This window comes from Ictalurus furcatus, chromosome 27 (genome assembly GCF_023375685.1).
Source record: "Ictalurus furcatus strain D&B chromosome 27, Billie_1.0, whole genome shotgun sequence".
Lineage (NCBI taxonomy): Eukaryota > Metazoa > Chordata > Actinopteri > Siluriformes > Ictaluridae > Ictalurus > Ictalurus furcatus.
In genome coordinates, this window is record NC_071281.1 from 1611929 (window position 1) to 1632604 (window position 20676).

The 20676-nt window shown below is 45.8% G+C and overlaps 1 protein-coding gene across 6 annotated transcripts in view; it reads right to left on the reverse strand.

Annotated features, from left to right (window-relative positions):
- Positions 1–593: 593 nt before the first annotated feature.
- Positions 594–20676, reverse strand: part of zranb3 (zinc finger, RAN-binding domain containing 3) — a 62527-nt gene continuing 42444 nt past the window's right edge. For 4 of the 6 annotated variants that reach the window (XM_053617392.1, XM_053617393.1, XM_053617396.1 and 1 more), the window contains 6 exons: positions 19021–19127; positions 17605–17706; positions 17333–17475; positions 15956–16093; positions 10852–11167; positions 4812–6359 (listed from right to left, as the gene is read on the reverse strand). In XM_053617392.1, coding sequence (XP_053473367.1) covers positions 6039–6359; positions 10852–11167; positions 15956–16093; positions 17333–17475; positions 17605–17706; positions 19021–19127 — 1127 coding nt within the window. In that variant the 3' untranslated portion in view covers positions 4812–6038. Of the gene's footprint in view, positions 1436–4811; positions 6360–10851; positions 11168–14426; positions 15849–15955; positions 16094–17332; positions 17476–17604; positions 17707–19020; positions 19128–20676 lie in introns of those variants that run through there. The other 2 variants (XM_053617394.1, XM_053617397.1) reach the window with 2 other exon arrangements.

A 20676-nucleotide genomic window follows, 5' to 3' on the forward strand; every position in this document is an offset into this window, starting at 1 on the left:
GAATCAAGAATTCGGCGTAGTTTAAATAGAAATTTGTACACACACACACACACACACACACACACACACATTCCATTGCAGCATTTTGTGTAAACCCATTCCAAACCCGAAACAGCCTTGGCTTTAAAGCTTAATGTTCCTTTATTGGGCTTAAGATAGTAATTGCTCCAACCAACCACTGTTTTATATGATCTGAAAGCACTCAAAACATTACAGTTTCCCCCAGTTAAACACACCAAACTGGATTCAAATGTTCTTCTTGTAAAACTTCCACCGCGTACGTTTCCGTGATCGGAAGGTGGTGCAACTCTGGGCAGCAGGAGACGCGCGTGGAGGTCGGTTTCGAGTCGCTAGCTCGTCTCAGAACACGTCTATAAACAGAAATGCAGTTGTAAGAGCTTCCACAGCCACATAGGTGCCCATCACCGGGGCAGGTTGCTATGGCGACGAGCCCTGCAGGTCCCATGGCGTTCGCCGAGATTACATAAGGGGCTGTGATGGATTCAAATAAGGCAGTAGGGTTTTTTTTTTTTTGGGGGGGGGGGGATTTAATAAAAGAAAAAAAAACTATATCACCAGCTGGTGGTCCGAGCTGAAATTGAAAACTTCTGCGTCTTTTTTAATCGCATTCATGCTGCACTAGTAAATTGCATTCTCGTTTTTTTAACACACACACACACACACACAAATCATTCAGCGGAGAAACATTTCTTCTACTGCTGCCACCAGTGAAAGTAAGCGGATAAATGTTAAGAGTCATGCAGCAGGGTGCTTTTATGCTCTGAAAGCCTGCGCGAGTTAAAAATAGAAGCAAACAAGAATGCTTGGTCTCCTTGCTCGCTCTGCTAGAAACATAAGCGTTATCATGCGGTACCCACTCAGCAGTGCTGCACTGACAGCTCCGTGGTCACTCGACAGTCAGACACTTCTAAATCTCTTGTTCTTTCCTTCCTTCCTTCCCTCCCTGCCTCGCGTTCCTAGTACTGTAGTCCAAAATGACCCAACATTCCCTAAGATCCACATGAGCCCCACATGTAGCTGGAGAATTCTCAGGTCTGTATTTAGTGGGGATAAAATAAAATAAAAAAACGCAGCATGTTAAGAATCCTGCTTTAGAATGTACCACCGGATACTGGAATACGGCATCCTGACAAGTGCGTACCCGTGTTTCATCGAGACAGCCGTAACACGGCGACACGCACACACGGCGCGTCACTCACGTCCTTAAACACGTCAGAGTCGTCACGTCTCTAAATCGGACTCGATCTTTGGTGGTTGTTTTTGTTTATACGCGTACATACACTGATGAGGGAAACATGGTGGTGGGAGCTCAGTCTCATTTCTTCATAAAGAACCTGGTGATGTCTGAGGACAGTTTCGATGCCGCTTCGCCTTTCTTCACCTGACTCCGCTCTTTGGCCTGCTGTGCTGTCCTCTGCAACAACAACACAGATGAACATGATCACGCAAGACTTCGATACAGAAATCAATACAGAGTTTAAACAAATAAATAAATAAATAAATAAATAAATAAGCAATCTCCTGGTCCCATGAAGGAACTTATTTTTTTTTGTATTGCTTAATACACTGCGTGTTGTAGAACACTGAAATACGTTAATCTCTCAGTAAGAAATCACCAGACGCGTAGCCACGGCCAGGCAGTGTGGATGACCGACACGCAGGTACAGTGAGGGAAAAAGTATTTGATCCCCTGCTGATTTTGTACGTTTGCCCACGGACAAAGGAATGATCAGTCTATAATTTTAATGGTAGATTTATTTGAACAGTGAGAGAAAAACGCATGTCAGAAATGTTAAGTTGATTTGCATTTTAATGAGGGAAATAAGTATTTGACCCCTCTGCAAAACATGACTTAGTACTTGGTGGCAAAACCCTTGTTGGCAATCACAGAGGTCAGACGTTTCTTGTAGTTGGCCGCCAGGTTTGCACACATCTCAGGAGGGATTTTGTCCCACTCCTCTTTGCAGATCTTCTCCAAGTCATTAAGGTTTCGAGGCTGACGTTTGGCAACTCGAACCTTCAGCTCCCTCCACAGATTTTCTATGGGATTAAGGTCTGGAGACTGGCTAGGCCACTCCAGGACCTTAATGTGCTTCTTCTTGAGCCACTCCTTTGTTGCCTTGGCCGTGTGTTTTGGGTCATTGTCATGCTGGAATACCCATCCACGACCCATTTTCAATGCCCTGTCTGAGGGAAGGAGGTTTTCACCCAAGATTTGACGGTACATGGCCCCGTCCATCGTCCCTTTGATGCGGTGAAGTTGTCCTGTCCCCTTAGCAGAAAAACACCCCCAAAGCATAATGTTTCCACCTCCATGTTTGACGGTGGGGATGGTGTTCTTGGGGTCATAGGCAGCATTCCTCCTCCTCCAAACACGGCGAGTTGAGTTGATGCCAAAGAGCTCCATTTTGGTCTCATCTGACCACAACACTTTCACCCAGTTGTCCTCTGAATCATTCAGATGTTCATTGGCAAACTTCAGACGGGCATGTATATGTGCTTTCTTGAGCAGGGGGACCTTGCGGGCGCTGCAGGATTTCAGTCCTTCACGGCGTAGTGTGTTACCAATTGTTTTCTTGGTGGCTATGGTCCCAGCTGCCTTGAGATCATCGACAAGATCCTCCCGTGTAGTTCTGGGCTGATTCCTCACTGTTCTCATGATCATTGCAACTCCACGAGGTGAGATCTTGCATGGAGCCCCAGGCCGAGGGAGATTTACAGTTCTTTTGTGTTTCTTCCATTTGCGAATAATCGCACCAACTGTTGTCACCTTCTCACCAAGCTGCTTGGCAATGGTCTTGTAGCCCATTCCAGACTTGTGTAGGTCTACAATCTTGTCCCTGACATCCTTGGAGAGCTCTTTGGTCTTGGCCATGGTGGAGAGTTTGGAATCTGATTGATTGATTGCTTCTGTGGACAGGTGTCTTTTATACAGGTAACAAGCTGAGATTAGGAGCACTCCCTTTAAGAGTGTGCTCCTAATCTCAACTCGTTACCTGTATAAAAGACACCTGGGAGCCAGAAATCTTTCTGAGTGAGAGGGGGTCAAATACTTATTTCCCTCATTAAAATGCAAATCAATTTATAACATTTTTGACATGCGTTTTTCTGGATTTTCAAATAAATCTACCATTAAAATTATAGAATGATCATTCCTTTGTCCGTGGGCAAACGTACAAAATCAGCAGGGGATCAAATACTTTTTTTTCCCCCTCACTGTATGTGACGTGTCCACTCATCATAGTAGGGTTAATGAAAAATAAGCAGACGGCGGAGACTAGAGCATTACAGAACTCAAGAGCCCCGTACCGCATCGGTTTCTATGGTCGCGTCTGTATTAATAATATTTCACGTCTCCTCCGTGACGAGACTCTTGCATCAGGACGGCTATAAATTAACGCAGGATGAGTGAGTTTCCATCAGCTTTCGTTTCCTACCAAACTGGATGTTTGCGTCATACGCAGACATGGAATCACAGTCGTATAGTACTTTATATATAGAACACTAGCAGTTGCAGGATATTGAGACATTTCCAAATACGAGATGACATTTGGACTTTTCTCTTTGGACGAGGAATGAAATTGTCTGAGCATCCCAGAGTTTTGTTTAAAAAAAAAAAAACAAAACACACACACCTGGAATGTTCTCTAGCGTGGAAAGTTTCCATCAAGTTCATGAAGCGGAAAAACCGCACCCTGAAACCGTGAGCATGTTTAGAGTGAAATGTTAATGCTAATTTGTTGGTTGGTGCTGTGTTTTTATTATCCCTGTGACACGTTAGCGTCGCAGTGAGACATCGCTAGCATCGGTTACAATGGCGTTTGCTAGGAGAAACAGAAGAAAACGTCAACGATCTCCAACATAATACGTAATAATGCTCAGGTTTTTGCTGTTAGATCCTAAAATCCATAAGAATATGAGCTTCTTTTCTCCGTAGGAGTATTGGAGACGTTGGAGAGTTCCAGAACACGACGTTACAGACGTCCGGCGTTACAGAAAACGCTCGGCTAATTAGCGACGTACGAGATGACGAGCACGATTCTCCATCCGAGAACGTGTGTATTTCAACCTGTCCGTATGTTCCTTCCGGACTCCCCCAACCTTCTATGTCCACCCCCCCACCAGATTAATACTATCCAGCTTATTATTATTTTTGTCTCCGCTAATCCCCAGTGTTAACATCCAAAGACAACGACATTGAAAACAGATGCCTTAGCTTCCTATCAAAAAGGTCATGTTCATTTTTTTTGGTAGAACTGAGCTAAGAAAGTGGTATTTGGGCTCCGCTGCTGTCCGGTTTTCCTCCCCGCGCTCGTTCTGTTGGAGAGAAGAGGTACTATTCTGCTGCAAGACACTAATTTTACGCGTAATGAGGGTTATTTATTTTTTTTCCCCCCTGTGAAAAATGGACCCACAATATTGTTCACAGGAAACAGAAAATAATTGTTCCGCATTACTTGCCGAGAGTCAGCTGGCTTGTTTAATTGTTGTTTTGTTTTTCCATGAAATGTCACTGGAGGTGTTGTGGTGCATTGTGGGCAGCCGTTACAGCAGACCGAAACGAACCTTGCATCATAAACTGCTCACGATAACGCAGTATTAAGGGAATAATTGAGCTTTTCTTTTTCTCCAACCTATCGACTGCGCATGTAACACAAACGAACAATAATCAGCATTTCTTTTCCATCCTGAGGAACCAGGAAGACTAAGCGGACATGCTCGAGTCCTTGCACGTAGTCGTCGCTCACGCTACTAGATCCACTGCGGATTAGAAATTTCGGCTGGGAGACTAGAATAATCTCTGCGTGATGAGACGTGATGTCTGCTGCGTGTAGAGATCCATACTGAAATCTCTGCTGTATCTGTGTGAGAACTGAAGACACAGTGTCACGACCCTAAAGTTTGAGTAAATAGCTAAATTTATTGACCGTGGGCAGCTGAAGATTGGAAGAGTCTCGCCTGGGCCTGTGTCCATTCGTCGGATTCCCGGTCGTGGCTGACGGGAGCGGAGCTTGACGGCTTTTCTGCTCGCCGTGCTCGTAAAGAATGATTACTCGCGTTCACGTAGCCTGTACTTCACGTCGGAGAACGACAGTTTCCGAATTACTCGGACATTACCCGAAGCTCTCGATCTGCACCTGCGTGATTAGATAACGGCACGGAAATGCAGCTCTACGGGTCGGGTGTTCCTAATAAAGTGGACGGTAAACGTATCTTTATCCTGCGATCTCCCGTTTCTGTAATAGGGATTCTTGCGTAATCCGCTTGGAGACGGGGGGGAATCGGATTTCATACGGCACAATCAAGGATCGTTTTCCCACCACAATTAAACTGTTCTGCCTTGACACAGACATCATATTGAAATAAATAAATAAATAAATAAAAAATCCACGAGTATTTCAGTTCGGAGATCTTTCCCGAAACGTGATCTTCGTGGACATCATATTGCTTTTATGATATCGGCCTCGTCGTGGACAAGCTGTCCAACATCCTCAACCTCAGCGTCCCGCTACGCCTCTTTACAGCTAATCTCAGAAACAATATAAAAGCCATGGTTCTCTCGTGACTTCCTTCCTTGTTTTTATCTGTGGAACAGTAGTAGTTTATCGCTAGGAGGAAAACACGGACCGAGTAACGCTGATATAACAATTATAACGATCTGCAATAGTTCACGCACCAAATAAATAAATATATAAATAAATAAAGATCTGCAGAAGTCGACCAGGAAAGTGTTTAGTCGATATCTGTAAGTATATTATCTGTAATTACCGTTTCCGTAACCTACAGGGGGAAGCGTTTGAAAGCGCTCGTCCGTGAGTGATGTCTATGACAGAGGAATTACGCAATGCAGAAGGACTAACGCAGACACCTCTCGGATGAATGATATGTCCGCGAATCAGCCTCCTTCCCTGCGTTCAGACTCGAATGGTACTCGGAGTCAGACGTGGACAGACAGCTGTTCTGTAGTACCGGCGCGGTGACAGATGGTGCCGAGAGCCTACGCGTGGTCCTTTTCTCTATAATCGAATCTTAAATCTCATTAAGGCAGCTTGAAATAGTATTGATGTGGAAAGGTGTATAAACAGACACGTACAGCAGGGCTGGCGCATGTGGTGGCAGGTTGTCCTGTTTTTCAGTCCAGATTCTATAGTAGTTTGAGTGAGAGAGCCGTATTTAGATGACGGATAGCTAATGGTGTGGTGTACCGTGCGGTGGCAGACGGCGCAGAGCGTCTGCAGGTTGTCCAGAAGGCACTGTCCTCCTCCACTGTACACCGGCTTGATGTGGTCCACCTGCCAGAAGTGGCCCTCTACTGGGTGACGGATCATCTCGTTCAGCTATAGCGCACACACACACACACACACACACACACACACACACACACACACATACACAGAATTCAAGGATGAACTAGTTAAGAAAGGAATTAGAGACTAGATGCATTTCTTCATACTGAAGCCAGGAACAGATGGCCACAGCCTGTGCTCTGTGACTCTGGTGAGGCTTGTGCATTTCACAATTTTAAGGGCACTGTGTTTCCACATGGACCGCAAAAACATTGATATTTTGCAGATTTGTCTTTTTCCCTTCCCCCTCTAATCCAAGGACAATTGTTGAACCAGGATAAAATAAAAGAATTATAAACTGAGGAAGAATACAGGTTTCATAGAAAGTGTTACCATAATTTTTTTGTTGTTATGGTTAGGGATTTAAGTTTAGTCTGTAATTTATACCCAAATACATGTCTTTTCAAGAGTAACTCTCTCTCTCTCTCTCTATCTCCATATATAAATAAAATCCCACATCACATTCACATGAGAGGTTGTAAATGCGTTATATTATGCCCCGGTTTTTGCTTCATTTCTGCTGAGAAAAGAAACAGGGGCAATATTCAGATGACCCGCTATTGCTGAGCCCAAGGGGATTCTGGGTAGCGTAGTTCCCCTTTCCAACTTGCTCCGCAGGCTGTTTTTGGCTCGCAGAGCAGCGGTGAGGGACTAGGGGAGCTTCAGAGGAGCTTTAGCATCGATGGAGGAGAGAGAGAGAGAGAGAGAGATCAAGGCTGGCGAGCGAGAGCTGGGTCCTGCGAGAGCTGAACTGAAAGCCGAACCAAAGCGCTGGCATTTCAGCTTGCCGAGGCTGTTTTTAGGCCCCGCGCCTCGGGGTGTGGGGTAGGACGGGGGACGGGACTACAGAAATCAATTCACTTCCCTCGACAAAACAGAACCATCTCATAATTATCCCGAAGGAGGCCGTGGAGGATGGAAATCACCGAACATGCGATGAGGATATTCACCTAGGCCACTGTATTATAATCCACACACACACACACACACACACACACCCTGGGCATTTAATAACTCGTCTCTGTCACATACACTGGTTTACTAGACTGGCAATGCTAACACATACGTTCTCTCTCTCTCTCCCTCTCTCTCTCTCTCTCAGAGGTGCTGTCAAGACCTCCCCTCCAAACCACACACCCACCCACATACAGTACAAGCCATTTCCCTCCAGTCTCACACACTCGCTCGCTCTCACCCACACCTTTCCAGGTCTTGTTTTTATTTATTTATTTATTTTTCAGAAAATCCTCTGCTTCAGTATAAGCATCACTGTGTGTGTGTGTGTGTGTGTGTGTGTGTGTTTGCACATTAGAAGCAGGGCTTTAGCGCTTAGGGCCAGCTAGATATGGAAAGTCTCTCATTGATCCCAGGCTCGGTCAGAAATGCCAAACAGGAATCAAACCCTCACCTCGCAGCAGTGCACGGTGGGAAAAATCGATGCCAATCTGACAGACCAGGCAGTCTGTTAACACCGCACCCTTCAGGGACTCTGCTCCATCCTTCAGTACGGTGTGTGTGTGTGTGTGTGTGTGTGTTGAAAGAGCGAGCTGAAGCCTGAGGCCACAGCGTTATTGGTCCTACATGCTAACTGGACATCTTTTATTGCCTCTCTCTTCGCACGGCCGTCTCAGGAAAACACGGCCGGGTCTCGTAAGTTACTCTCGGTTGTAAAAGAGAATGTCACGCAAATGCGACTTTAATGAAATGTCTCGTGCAATCGCGCTCTCAGAGAATCAACAAGGAAAGCAGGGCAGCGGTGGCTCTGCGGTTAAGGCTCGGCGCTCGAGTCTGGAAGGTTGCGAGTTTAAACCCCTACGACCGGCCGAGAGTAGGATTCTGAACGCTCGACTGTGCAGCTCTGTGCTTGGATTGTGTTCCGCCTCACTTCTCAGCGACTGCTACAAGCAGCTGAAACTGGAGACTCCTTCCATAAATGCTAAATGAACGTATCCTTCCAGCCTGCTTGAAGCTGACGAGAGCCGAACCCGATCTGGTCTGCAGCCTCAAGGTTTCGCTGAGACGCTTTTCTGCGCTCCACGTTTGTAAAGAGTGATTATTTGAGTTAACGTAGCCTTCCTGTCAGCTCCAACAGGTCTGCTCATTCAATTCAGACCTCTCTCGTTAACGATGCATTTTTCCTTCTTCTTCTTTCTGAAATCTCATTTGGCGCCATCAACCGTGCCACGAGATCACACTCCCCCCCTTTCTGATGTTTGACGTGAGCAGATACTGAAGCTCTTGACCTGTATCTGCATGAATTTATGCATTGCGCTGCTGCTGCACGAGAGGCTGTTAAAGTGGCTGGTGAGTGTGTGTTTGGCGTCATTAACGGTGAGGAAAATCCACTAGTTTTGTGGGACAGCTGCTCGACTCGAGTGCTGCAGGAGTACTCTTACCCCCTCCCCCCCATAGTCTCCTTATAAACCCAAACGCTAGTTTTCCTGCGGAAGAACACTAAAGCTAAGGAGAGGGGTTTTATTTATTTATTTATTTATTTATTTATTTATTTATTTATTCGGAACCTTTATGACTACACTGCAAATGAAGGGTTTTGTTTTGAAGTGTTTCGCTGGTATTCCAGACGTTATAATAAAGACGGTAGGATCCGTTTAAAAAGGGGTCGTTATAAGATGGCCCAGCCATTGGAAACCACTTACGCGGCGTGTACTTGATGGTCTTTCGTTTTCATGGGACACCTTCTTTCATTCCACTCCCCCCCCCGCCTTCTCCTTTTGACCATTTTTTTTTTCAATTTCAGGTAAACTGAGATGGGGAACAAATGAATATCGCATGCCTAGAGGTGGCCACCATGCTGTGGGGGCTACACGAACAAGCTCAGAACTCACGTGCATGAACGTTTGTAAGGTGCTCTCTTGAATGGTTGAATCTCTTGCAAGTGCCCAGACAACATGCTTCAAATTTCTTCCTAACTGGGAGTGCTAACGAATGGCCTTGATCCCGTCTGGTGTACGTGCGCATACTTGCCAAGACTTTCCAACAAAGTCAACCACACAGTGAAGAATGGTGTATTACTCGCAGTGAATACCTTCATCGTACCACGTGTACACAACATGGAGCCGTCTACTAACATACCGTCAGAGATCTGGAGATCCTGTCCCCTCATCTCTTCTACCTTGGTGAGTGTATTTAGTTATAAATATGAGTACGTTTTGTTTGTGAAACGTTATTGTGACATTCATCAGTTTTGAGTCGGTTATCTCGTAAGCACTGCTAGCCTGTATTAGTTATCACTCAGCGTGTTGTTAGCCAGGTCACCTCTAAGAGCTTGCACTACGTCGTTTTTTTTTTCTCTATCCGCTTGGTGATGGCTTCTCTCTCGTTCCTCCTCGCCGGGCCGATTTCTCCCTCAGGGTCGTCCCTTTAGGTCGTCCAGCATCCCACGTGTTCGTTGTTGAATCTGCTAAGTAAACTGGATTTACACGTGTATGCATCTCTAGGGCTGGAGTCGGTTTTGCTTCCATACAACGACCCTTACGTATCCTTCACTCGGGTCCACACGTGTTTCATGCCACACGGAATAGATAGCCGTGTTGCAAAACTGGAACGCGTTGAACTCCTTTGGGTTTCAAAAGATGTGGCTCTGGACCGAAGATCTTAAGGATTAATCGTCCAACTCGGATATCCCCGAGCCAACCGAACAGCAGCACCGATGCAGGCATGGTGCGTTTGCCCGGTCACATTTACACCCTGATTGGACGCTGTATCTGACTCAGGCCGCGTAGTCTAAACAGCTCGCTAGTCTGCCCACGTCCGGGCATCAAATGAGAAGCATATGAAGAAGTCCAGATAGAACTCGAAGTTACTTTCTAGGTGAATTAATGTAATGGTGGAAGAAATGGCTCGGCTGAAATCAATAATTCAGGAGCTGAGACCGTACAACGCGGAGGCTCCTGCCCTTCAACGAGCCCTCCTTGTAGCGCCATGACCAGTTAACCTCCCACTTCCTTATCAGGGGAACACAAGGATGCCTACAGCCATTTCCAGGAGACTCTTCCAGGCTCATACTGACCCTGCAGGTGAACCATGTTCACCCCTGGCCTCAGGAGCATCTTAAGAAGTATCTGTGCTGGCCCGTGCTTGCTTTAAGGCACTCCTAACAGGCCTTTGCGGTGACGTTAAAGATGGCAATGTCCTAAGTAGGACTGTATGGAATAAATCTGGTCTTTTGCTCAACACAATTCGCAACACAATTCATAATACCACAGTGTAAGGATTTCGCCCAGAGCTTGAGGTGGGTTTTAGACAGACAGCTCACCCGCAACACAATGCCGTGGTGTGCGTTCTAGCCAACGTAATATTTGTACGTTGAAGGTGTCAGATGTAGCTCATGTCACTGGATTGCCCCAGATCACAGAGTGTTTCTGCTACGATCTTACCTGTTCGAAGGGTAGCTGTGCGAACCGAAAAGCTCTCACCTCAATTTATTATTTTTAATTCACATGCATGTGTGTTTCAGGCTCACCTGTTTGAGAGGCAGCTGTGCCAGCCATGTGTTGTCCAGTATCTCTTTGCGGTGTGTGTGTGGCGCGTCTCGGACCCGCAGATACAGCTGGCGTGCATTAAGGCCACAGCTCTGACACACACCTTGCTCCGTCTCGAGAACACGGGAGCGGGCGTAGCCTCGGCTGGAGCGCAGCTGCAGCTCCTCCATGCAGCTGGCACTACAGAATCCTCCTGCCCAGCCTGAGTGTTCCGCACTGGGCTTCTGGCAAGACAAACACAGTGGCGTGCCTCCAGAGTCCAGAGCTTGCAAATATCCCGTGTCTGCTTCCGACTCCCTGCGCTCACAAAAAGCACACCGACACACACAGGTAACTTTGTACTGTTTAGCTTTGCCAATGACATTAGACACTGGATGCTTATAAAAGAAGCTAAGAAGTTAGTCCAGCATAGAGCTGCAAGAGTCCTTACTAGAACCAGAAGATACGCCCACACCGCCCCCATCTTATCCACACCGCCCCGGCTCACAGTAAAATTTCACATCGATTATAAAATATTACGATCGACCTATAAAGCGCTGAATGGTCTCGTGCCACGCCCACTTCGATCAAAAGGTGCAGGCTATTTGTTGGTACCTGGAATAGTGAAGGTTACAGCGGGGGGGAGCTTTCTCTTACAAAGCCCCACAGTTATGGAACAGTCTTCCAATTAGACTCAGACACAGTCTCAGAGTTTAAGTCCAGGCTGAAAACATACTTGTTTAGTCAAGCTTTTTGTGAACAGAAAAGGAGCAGATCTAGAGGGCTTCTAGAGATGAAGTGAACTGGGACTTTGGATGCGGTCTCGTAAGTTACTCTCGGTTGTAAAAGAGAACGTCACGCAAATGCGACTTTAATGAAATGTCTCGTGCAATCGTGCTCTCAGAGAATCAACAAGGAAAGCAGGGCAGCGGTGGCTCTGCGGCTAAGGCTCGGCGCTCGAGTCTGGAAGGTTGCGAGTTTAAACCCCTACGACCGGCCGAGAGTAGGATCCTGAACGCTCGACTGTGCAGCTCTGTGCTTGGATTGTGTTCCGCCTCACTTCTCAGCGACTGCTACAAGCAGCTGAAACTGGAGACTCCTTCCATAAATGCTAAATGAACGTATCCTTCCAGCCTGCTTGAAGCCGACGAGAGCCGAACCCGATCTGGTCTGCAGCCTCAAGGTTTCGCTGAGACGCTTTTCTGCGCTCCACGTTTGTAAAGAGTGATTATTTGAGTTAACGTAGCCTTCCTGTCAGCTCCAACAGGTCTGCTCAGTCCCCTCTGAAGTTTCTCATCAACAATGAGTTTACGCCAGCAGACCTACCTTTGGTTTGCACCCAGGATGTTGCCCCCCCCCAATTTTCTGCAACATTCTGTGTAAACTCTAGAGACTGTTTTGTGTGTGTGTGTGTGTTGTGTAAAAATCCCAGGAGGTCAGCAGTTTCTGAAATACTCAAATTACTCAGCCCTTCTGGCATCAACAACCAGTCACTGAGATCACATTTCCCCCCCGTTCTGGTGTTTGATGTAAGCTTACCTGAAGCTCTTGATCTGTGTCGACATGATTTTATGCATTGTACTGCTGCCACGTGATTGGCTGATTGGATAACTGCATCTGCTCAGCAGTGTTCTGTTAAATCCAGATGCGTCTCCTCCTCCCATTTTTTTTTTAACCTTCAGTGTGTATCTTTTACCTTGAAATGTGCATGGAGTTCACTTTTAAAGCTTTACTTTAAAAGGTCATTATAGATCCGATTATGACCCTTCAATCTTTTTAAAGGTACGCTATATCCACATTTCCAGGAAGATACTTCTTAGAGGAATGAAGGATAATAAAGGAATGAAAGGTAGAGCTTGAAACCCGTTTCTGGGGGTATGGTTAAAACTTCACCCTCCTCTAGTTTTGGGGATGTTGGCTGTATGATTTGCAAGCACACTACGCTGATTTTGCTTACGTACAGCCGGTCTGATCTAGTGAAAGGCTGTAAATATGATTAGCTGGATTAGACCGTGGATTAGCTTTAATAAACCTCACTGTTTCAGCGCGACGTGAAGCTACGTCCTACACCGACAGGGCCTGTGCTTTTAGTGTTCATGAAGCATGGACATTTATTCGATCCGGCGTCCTCAAAGTGCTGATCTAGCATCCGATTCGTGTCCTTTTATGTGTTGAAAAGCTAAAACAGCAGCCCTCCATCGAGATGTATGATGAATATGGCCCTCACAAGAGCTGTAAGAGTGTGGGCGAGCGAGAAACCGAGCGAGTGGGCTGGCGAGAGAGGGAGTGGGCGAAAGGATGAGTGCCTGTTGGGGGCTTTTCTGTGCCAAGAGGAAGGTGCTTATGGTGCTGAACTTTATCTGTAAAACCACTGCTGATGTGCTTCACAGCAAACACACAGCTCTGCCCTCTTCAATCCATCCTCTCTCGCTCTTCCTCTCTTTGTGCCTTCCATCTCTGTTGCACTTTTTTCCCCCCCCTTATCTCAGTGTCTCTTCTCCTTTCCTTTAACTGTCTTCAAAATAATAATAATGATAAAAAAAATAAAAAAAAACCTCCCAGACAGTCCTCAGCTAGTCTTAATTTTCTTTCCCTGGTTTCCATGGTAACATCGGTGTGTGCGTGTGTGTTTGCGTTTCAGGCGCTGGATTAAGCCCTTATCCTGTGTGCTAAGCATCCTCCAGCATTTTCCGCAGCACACACACACACACACACACGGTTTAGAAGGCCAGACAGTCTACCACTACACACATAATTACACACGGAAATGCGCTTTTGAAATAAATTCTGAGTGCTGTGCGATTTTTTTTTTTTTGCCCACCGTTGCAAATTCATAAATATGTAGCTGTCGGTTCCAGTCACTGCTCCACCCTGACCCACGCAGAGGAACGTGATGAGCAGGGAGCCAAGATATATATATATATGTATGTGTGTGTGTGTGTGTGTGTGTGTGTATGTATATGTATGTGTGTATATATATTATATATTCATTTGAATTTTTGTTTTGGACACACCTGGGGTGCAGCAGCAGCAGCTGGAATGGAATGTACACACCGAGTGTGGCAGAGATAATGATAAAACAGACGAGAGAGAGAGAGAGAGAGAGAGAGAGAGCGAGAGAGAGAGAGAGAGAGAGGAGGGAGGTAAATAAGGATATGAAAGTGTGTTTATATGCTGCTGAGTGTGGCGTGTATCAGCTGGGAGCTGAAACTCGGCGTAGCAGAGCTGAAGGTGTCTGATCAGTCCTTCACTAACAAACTTAGAGGAATAGTAAGCAGCTGTCACATACAATCTAAAAATCTGTCGCGGACTTGACAGTGCGTGCATGCTTGTGTGTGTGTGTGTGTGTGTGTGTGTGTGTGTGCATTTTGTTTGTGTATCTGTATACATTGCTGATTTACTGAATAACTTGGGTATGATGGCTGACTGTGTGTGTGTGTGTGTGTATATATGTATTTTATATACACACACACATACACACACACACGTATACAGTGCCCTCCAGTAATATTGGCACCCTTGGTAAGAGGGCTGTGAAAATTCTTCTTTATTGTTTAACCTTTTGATGAAAAAAATTCACAAAAATACTCTTCTCATGGATATCAAACAATTACAGACACAACACGGGTTCATCCAAAATAAAAATAAAAATCTTTGTTAAATATAGGTGTGCAACAATTATTGGCACCCCTACGAATTCATATGAGAAAAATATATTTGAAGTATATTGATATTTAATTTTTTTTTTTTTTAGTATAGCTGGGTGACTAGGAACAGGAAATTGTTCAGCCATGACTTCCTGTTTCAAATATGAGGTAACACACAGGCCAAATTCCCTTAGTCATTCAGAACAATGGGTTAGACCAAGGAACAGAGCTATGATGTGCGGCAAAAGGTGGTTGAGCTTCACCTGGAATTGGACGCGTGTCTACAGGCGCATCTCAAAAAATTACAATATTGTAGAAAAGTTCATTTTTCCCCCGTAATTTAATTCAAAAAGTGGAACGTTCAGATTTTCTAGATTCATTACATATAAAGTGAGATATTTCACACCTCTTTATGTGCCTGATTGGCCAGACAACTCGCCTAACCCGTTACCGTCAGGAAGAAAAGACACCAGACCCGACGATACGGACGAGCTGAAGACCGCTATCAAAGCAACCTGGGCTTCCAGAACTCCTCAGCAGCGCCACAGGCTGATCGCCTCCATGCCACGCCGCATGCATGCAGTCGTTCCTGCGAAAGGGTTAAAACTCCGACCGAGCATCAGCGTGTAAATTAACATCCTTTTACTACAGAAGGTCCACATTTCTGTATTATAAATTCTTTATTCGAATATTTTGAGATACTGGATGTTTGATTTCCACGAGCTGTAATCATCGAGATTTAAAAAAAACAAAACCAAAACACTTGAAATATTTCACTTAATGTGTAATGAATCTAGAATATATGAAAGTTCCACTTTTTGAATTTAATTATGGAAAAAAATTCAAGCTGAACTTTTGAGACGCACCTTTAAAAAAAAATTTAAAAAAATATATATATATGCGCATGTGTGTGTGTGTGAAGTCCAAATACATATAGTTTTCTGAATAGAAATGATCTTGCATCATCCGGAAAGGGAAAGGGACAACCACAGGACCACTGCTGACTTTATATTATTTGGGAAACGGCACAGCGGCGTCGTCGGGGATTTAAACATCTCAGTGCCACTGTTGAGCTAATTAATCCGCCAACCACTGATACCTGATGGACCGACGGAGTAGACGTGTCTAATAAAGCAGCCAGTAGGTGTTTAGAAACCCCAGCGAAGCTGCTGTGCCTGAGATCCTCACATCAACACTACACACTCATAACATGTCACTACCATGTCAGTGTCACTTCTGTGCTGAGAATAATCCTCTGCGCAAATCTGCTCAGGTAGCATGGCATAGCTGCAGATACGCTACAGTCACTAATTATCTGTTGTTGTCGTTGGTAAATTCTTTGCTGACATTAGCTAGAAAAAAGCAACAGCTACCTGTCAGTGCAGTTCACATACGGAGTCATTATAATCATGCTGTGCTTTCTAGAAAAAGTGTGTGTGTGCGTGCTTGCGTGACATACTTATCAGCTTGACTGGGTGGTTTCATAATAGATCTCTTCAAGGAGGAAGAGTTGTCCTTGCTGATCGAGCGTACGGTCCCCCCCTGTCTCTGGGCTGCACTCAGGGACGTCTGAGCCACTTCCTGCTTAGAGAGATACCTGTGACAGAGAAACAAGAGCGATGGAAGCGCATCCAGGACATTAGTCTTAATGTCTAGAAGACCTGGATAAATGAGCTAAGGCTCCAGGAGTTATTAAAAATATCAATCTAGGTATCGATCTATCCATCTACAGTCCCGTCCAAAACTACTGGAATGACCAGACCAATTTAAAACTTCTACATCTGAAAACGCTAAAACAGCAGCAGGCCGTATTTATGACGAGCATGGCCTCGTGCTTCTGGTCTATATGAAAAGCTATGTGTGTGTGTGTGTGTGTGTGTGTGTGTAAGAGAGAAAGAAAGAATTCAGCACAAGATAATCACAGAGACGACTTACATATCAGGTAATCTAACCAAGAGTGACAGACAGCGCAGTGAAAGAGGCAGGCAGAGAGAGGAGGGGGGAGGGGGAGCGTGATGGGAGAAATAAATGTTCGTACACGGACGCAGTGCAAACAGATGGAGCGAATGATTGAACTCGAATGGACACTGACAGAGGAAGAATGAGAGAGGGAGAGGGAGAGAGAGAGAGAGAGAGAGAGAGAGAGAGAGAGAGAGCGCAGAGCAAAACAAGGAGGCACAAAGATTGACAAGGAGACAGCCAAAGAAATGGAGCTATACTCATAAGTGAACAGACGGACAACGAGGGAGAGAGACAGAGAGAGGGAGAGACAGACAGACAGAGCGAGACAGAGAGAGAGAGGGACCGAGAGAGAGATAGAGAGAGAAAGAGAGACAAAGAGAGAGACAGACAGACCAAGAGATAGACAGAGAGAGAGAGAGTGCGTCAGAGAGAGAGCGAGAGAGACAGAGAGAGCGAGAGAGTCAGAGAGAGAGAGAGCGCGAGTTGGAGAGAGAGAGAGAGAGTCAGAGACAGAGAGCGAGTTGGAGAGAGAGAGAGAGAGAGAGAGTTGGAGAGAGAGAGAGTCAGAGAGAGAGAGCGAGTTGGAGAGAGAGAGAGAGTCAGAGACAGAGAGCGAGTTGGAGAGAGAGAGTCAGAGAGAGAGAGAGAGAGAGTTGGAGAGAGAGAGAGTCAGAGAGAGAGAGAGCGAGTTGGAGAGAGAGAGAGAGTCAGAGACAGAGAGCAAGTTGGAGAGAGAGAGAGAGAGAGAGAGAGAGAGAGACATAAATCCAAAGAAGCAGATGAGGTTAGGGCAGTAAAAGACAAAACTACATGCATGCGTGCGTGTGTGCGTGCGTGTGTGCGTGCGTGCGTGTGTGTGTGCGCACTCTCTTGCCTCTTGGTGCTACTGTGTCGGCGCTGTGTGTGTGTGAGCTCATCCACAAGCAGCACTGGGCTTTGAAAGACTCTGCCACTCTTCCTCACCATCCTTTGCTTCATCGCTGTCAGAAAGCTCCACTCACGCACAAAACGCACCAACTACACACACACACACACACACACACACACACACACACACACACACACACACACACATACATACACGTCAACATATGATATACACCAGTTATAAATATATCTCCCACACACACACACACACACACTCACGTGTCTCCGGTTCTCAGTGCGGCTGAACTCTGGAGGCAAGTCATCCCAGTTCTGTAGTCTGATATCCAGAGGAACAAAGTTGCAGTTGAGTGAGATACCATCCTGAAAGGATACACACACACACACACACACACACACACACACACACACACACACACACTCTTTCACCTCAAAACACACTACAATGTCAATTAACAGCCTCTAACAAAAAAGTACCAGCCATAGCGTGCTGCTAAATAAATGAACGTCCGTCTATCAGCATGGGAAGAAAGGTCATGTGATCACAGCAGTGACTCTGGTAATGCACCAGGGAAACCATGGCAACCAGGAGTCATCTCGAAATCAGGAACACCCACCAGTGACTAACATATATGAACAGAAGACCGTCACAGACTCCCATATATGAAACTGTATAAACACCTGAACTGGTAGATATACAGTACGCGTCCGCTATCCGCTAGCTACATTAGCCTCAGCATTCCCACCCAACGTGTCCAGACTGCTCGTATTACATGTAGTATATTTACGTAAGGAGGAAATTGAAGGATTGCTTTAAGGAGTCTTTCAATGCTCATTACTCTCTCTCTCACACACACACACCTTTTACGAGGCACTATAACGAGCAAAAATAAATGTCTCTGGGAAGTTTGTCCTATTGTTGGTACTTGATGAAACAGAACAGAGTCCTTTTGCATTCAGTATGAAAGGCTAAAGAGGCGCGCACACACACACACACACACACACATATACACGTGTCCCTAATTCGCGTGAAATCATTTCCCTGTCTGAGTTAAATGAATCCATTCCAAGATGCCGGCGCGAGTCTGATTACGTGCATTAGCGTAAGCTGATCTGATAAGCTTCCGAGTCCTTGTATATAAATATGTTCGCTTAAGGACAGTACGTCGTCTATGGAGCATCGTTGTTATTATTATTAGATATTATATGCACGGCGTAATTTTGTTCGCGCCCTCCCCTCGTGTCGTCTCGCTATCTCTCCTCCTCTGTCATTCTTTCTCACTCCAGCCTCAACACCCCCTTCCCCAAACCCCCACCCCCACCCCCCCGCCGAGCTGTGCCTGTGGCCGCATCATCCATCACTGCCGAGCCCAAATAGCCAGAGGAGAAGGTCTTATTAAATATCCTACTCTGCTAATATTTCTCAATCCGAGTCAACCGAGGGACTCGGCGCTCATATTTCCACCCGTTTAAAAGAACGGTAAACGATGGCACGCAATTTCGACTTGAGAAGACGTTTCATTTTGCATGACTCGTCTGTAGAGAGAGAGAGAGAGAGAGAGAGAAGTGTGATAAACAGAACTCATTAATCTGGGCTGGATTGGATTCTCGGTGTAAAGAGGGATTGTGGCAAAATGAAGCTGCTTGCTTGTGTGTGTGTGTGTGTGTGTGTGTTACCTTGCTGTAAATGTAGATCCTGTCAGTGTTTTTGCTGGCGCAGAACTTCAGGCCGTCGTACACAGGCAGAGAGACATCTCCCGACTCAGACTCGCGGCTATCATTAGCTAGCAGGGAGATGGGGAAGGGGAAGGGGAGAAGGAGGGATGATCATTACTGCCTGTGCCTCAATCAAGAAAAGGTCAGCAGGGAGGAGAAGAGAAAAAAATAACGAGACGACTAGCAGCTACAGCGGTAAATGAGCACAATATAACTCTGCCATCTCATCCCTAGTCCTCTTGTTCATTAACAGTGTGGAGCTTTTTAGAAACATGCCACTCCTGTACATCACTCCTGATGGACCAGACATCCCTGCCCAGGAAGAACACGAAATCACCCACACAAATCAGCACAGTCATGAGCTTTAGCGCACCATGCCACTTATTCAATGTGACCGTCGTATAAAGTTATACGAAACACATATATTATATGAGTGAAAGACCTACCTTGATGCAGTCCCGTCTGAAAGTACTGGAACATCAAAGCAATCCCTTTGTTTTCGCTAGACGCTTTTGGCGCGCGTTTGGGTTTGAGATCAGAAGATGAACAGTGAGAACACGGATCAGGATTTCGTTTCATGATCTTTACACCTTGGAACACGGCACTTTTTGTTTGCACCCATTCGTCATGTGATCGACGGGTGTTTCTTGTTGGCCCAGGTGCGTCCTGTTTGATTGGTTGTTTAAACAACTCAGAGCTCTGAATGTCTACTCTGGGTTTGGTTTGAGCCCTAGCTTTTGCATGTGAAGACTGCATTTGTTGTTAAAAGGATAAACGAACATGAAGACCGGAGAGCTGTCTATGGGAGAGAAGCAAGCCATGTTGAAGCTGAGAAAAGTGGGATAATCAAATCAGAGCCACTGCACAAGCACGGGGTATAACCAATGCAACAATTCGCCGTACTGTTCTAATATTTTGAGAGCCATATCGCCCTGCAGTTCTCACCTCGTTTCCCACTGAAGCTAAGCAGGGTTGAGCCTGGCCACTAGCTGGATGGGAGACCTCCTGGGGAAAACTTAGCTTGCTGGAAGTGGTATTAGTGAGGCCAGCAGGGGGCGCTCACCCTGTGGTCTGTGTGGGGCATAATGCCCCAGTATAGTGACAGGGGGCGCTATATTGTAAAAAAAAAAAAAAAAGCGCACCGTTTTTTCGTATGAGACGTTAAACCGACGTCCTGACTCTCTCTGTGGTCATTAAAAATCCCAGGACACTTCTCGTAAAAGAGTAGGGGTATGAATACTTAGGAAATTCCTGCACTGGCCTTTCTCCATCGTGGCCCATCTGCCATGTCCTAAGCTGTTTAACACGTCGAGACGTAAATACGAGCAACACGAAAGCTGAAATTCCGCTCTGTCGTCTCGTATTCACCTTTTGGTCTCAAACCCACGTCTTCGGTTTAGAGCAAAATCGACAGAACCGGCCTCGTCGTTCCAATACTTTCGGAAGGGACCGTAGTTACGGATAAACCCGTGTTAAACCGTACTTGCTACACTTGCATCATGATAACTCTTATTGCAGTAAACTACTACTAAGTCCTGATGTTGTACTTGTCAGACCTACTGCTGAAATCACTGCCATTCCTGGTAAACGGGGAAAAAATAAAGGGTTTAAAAACAG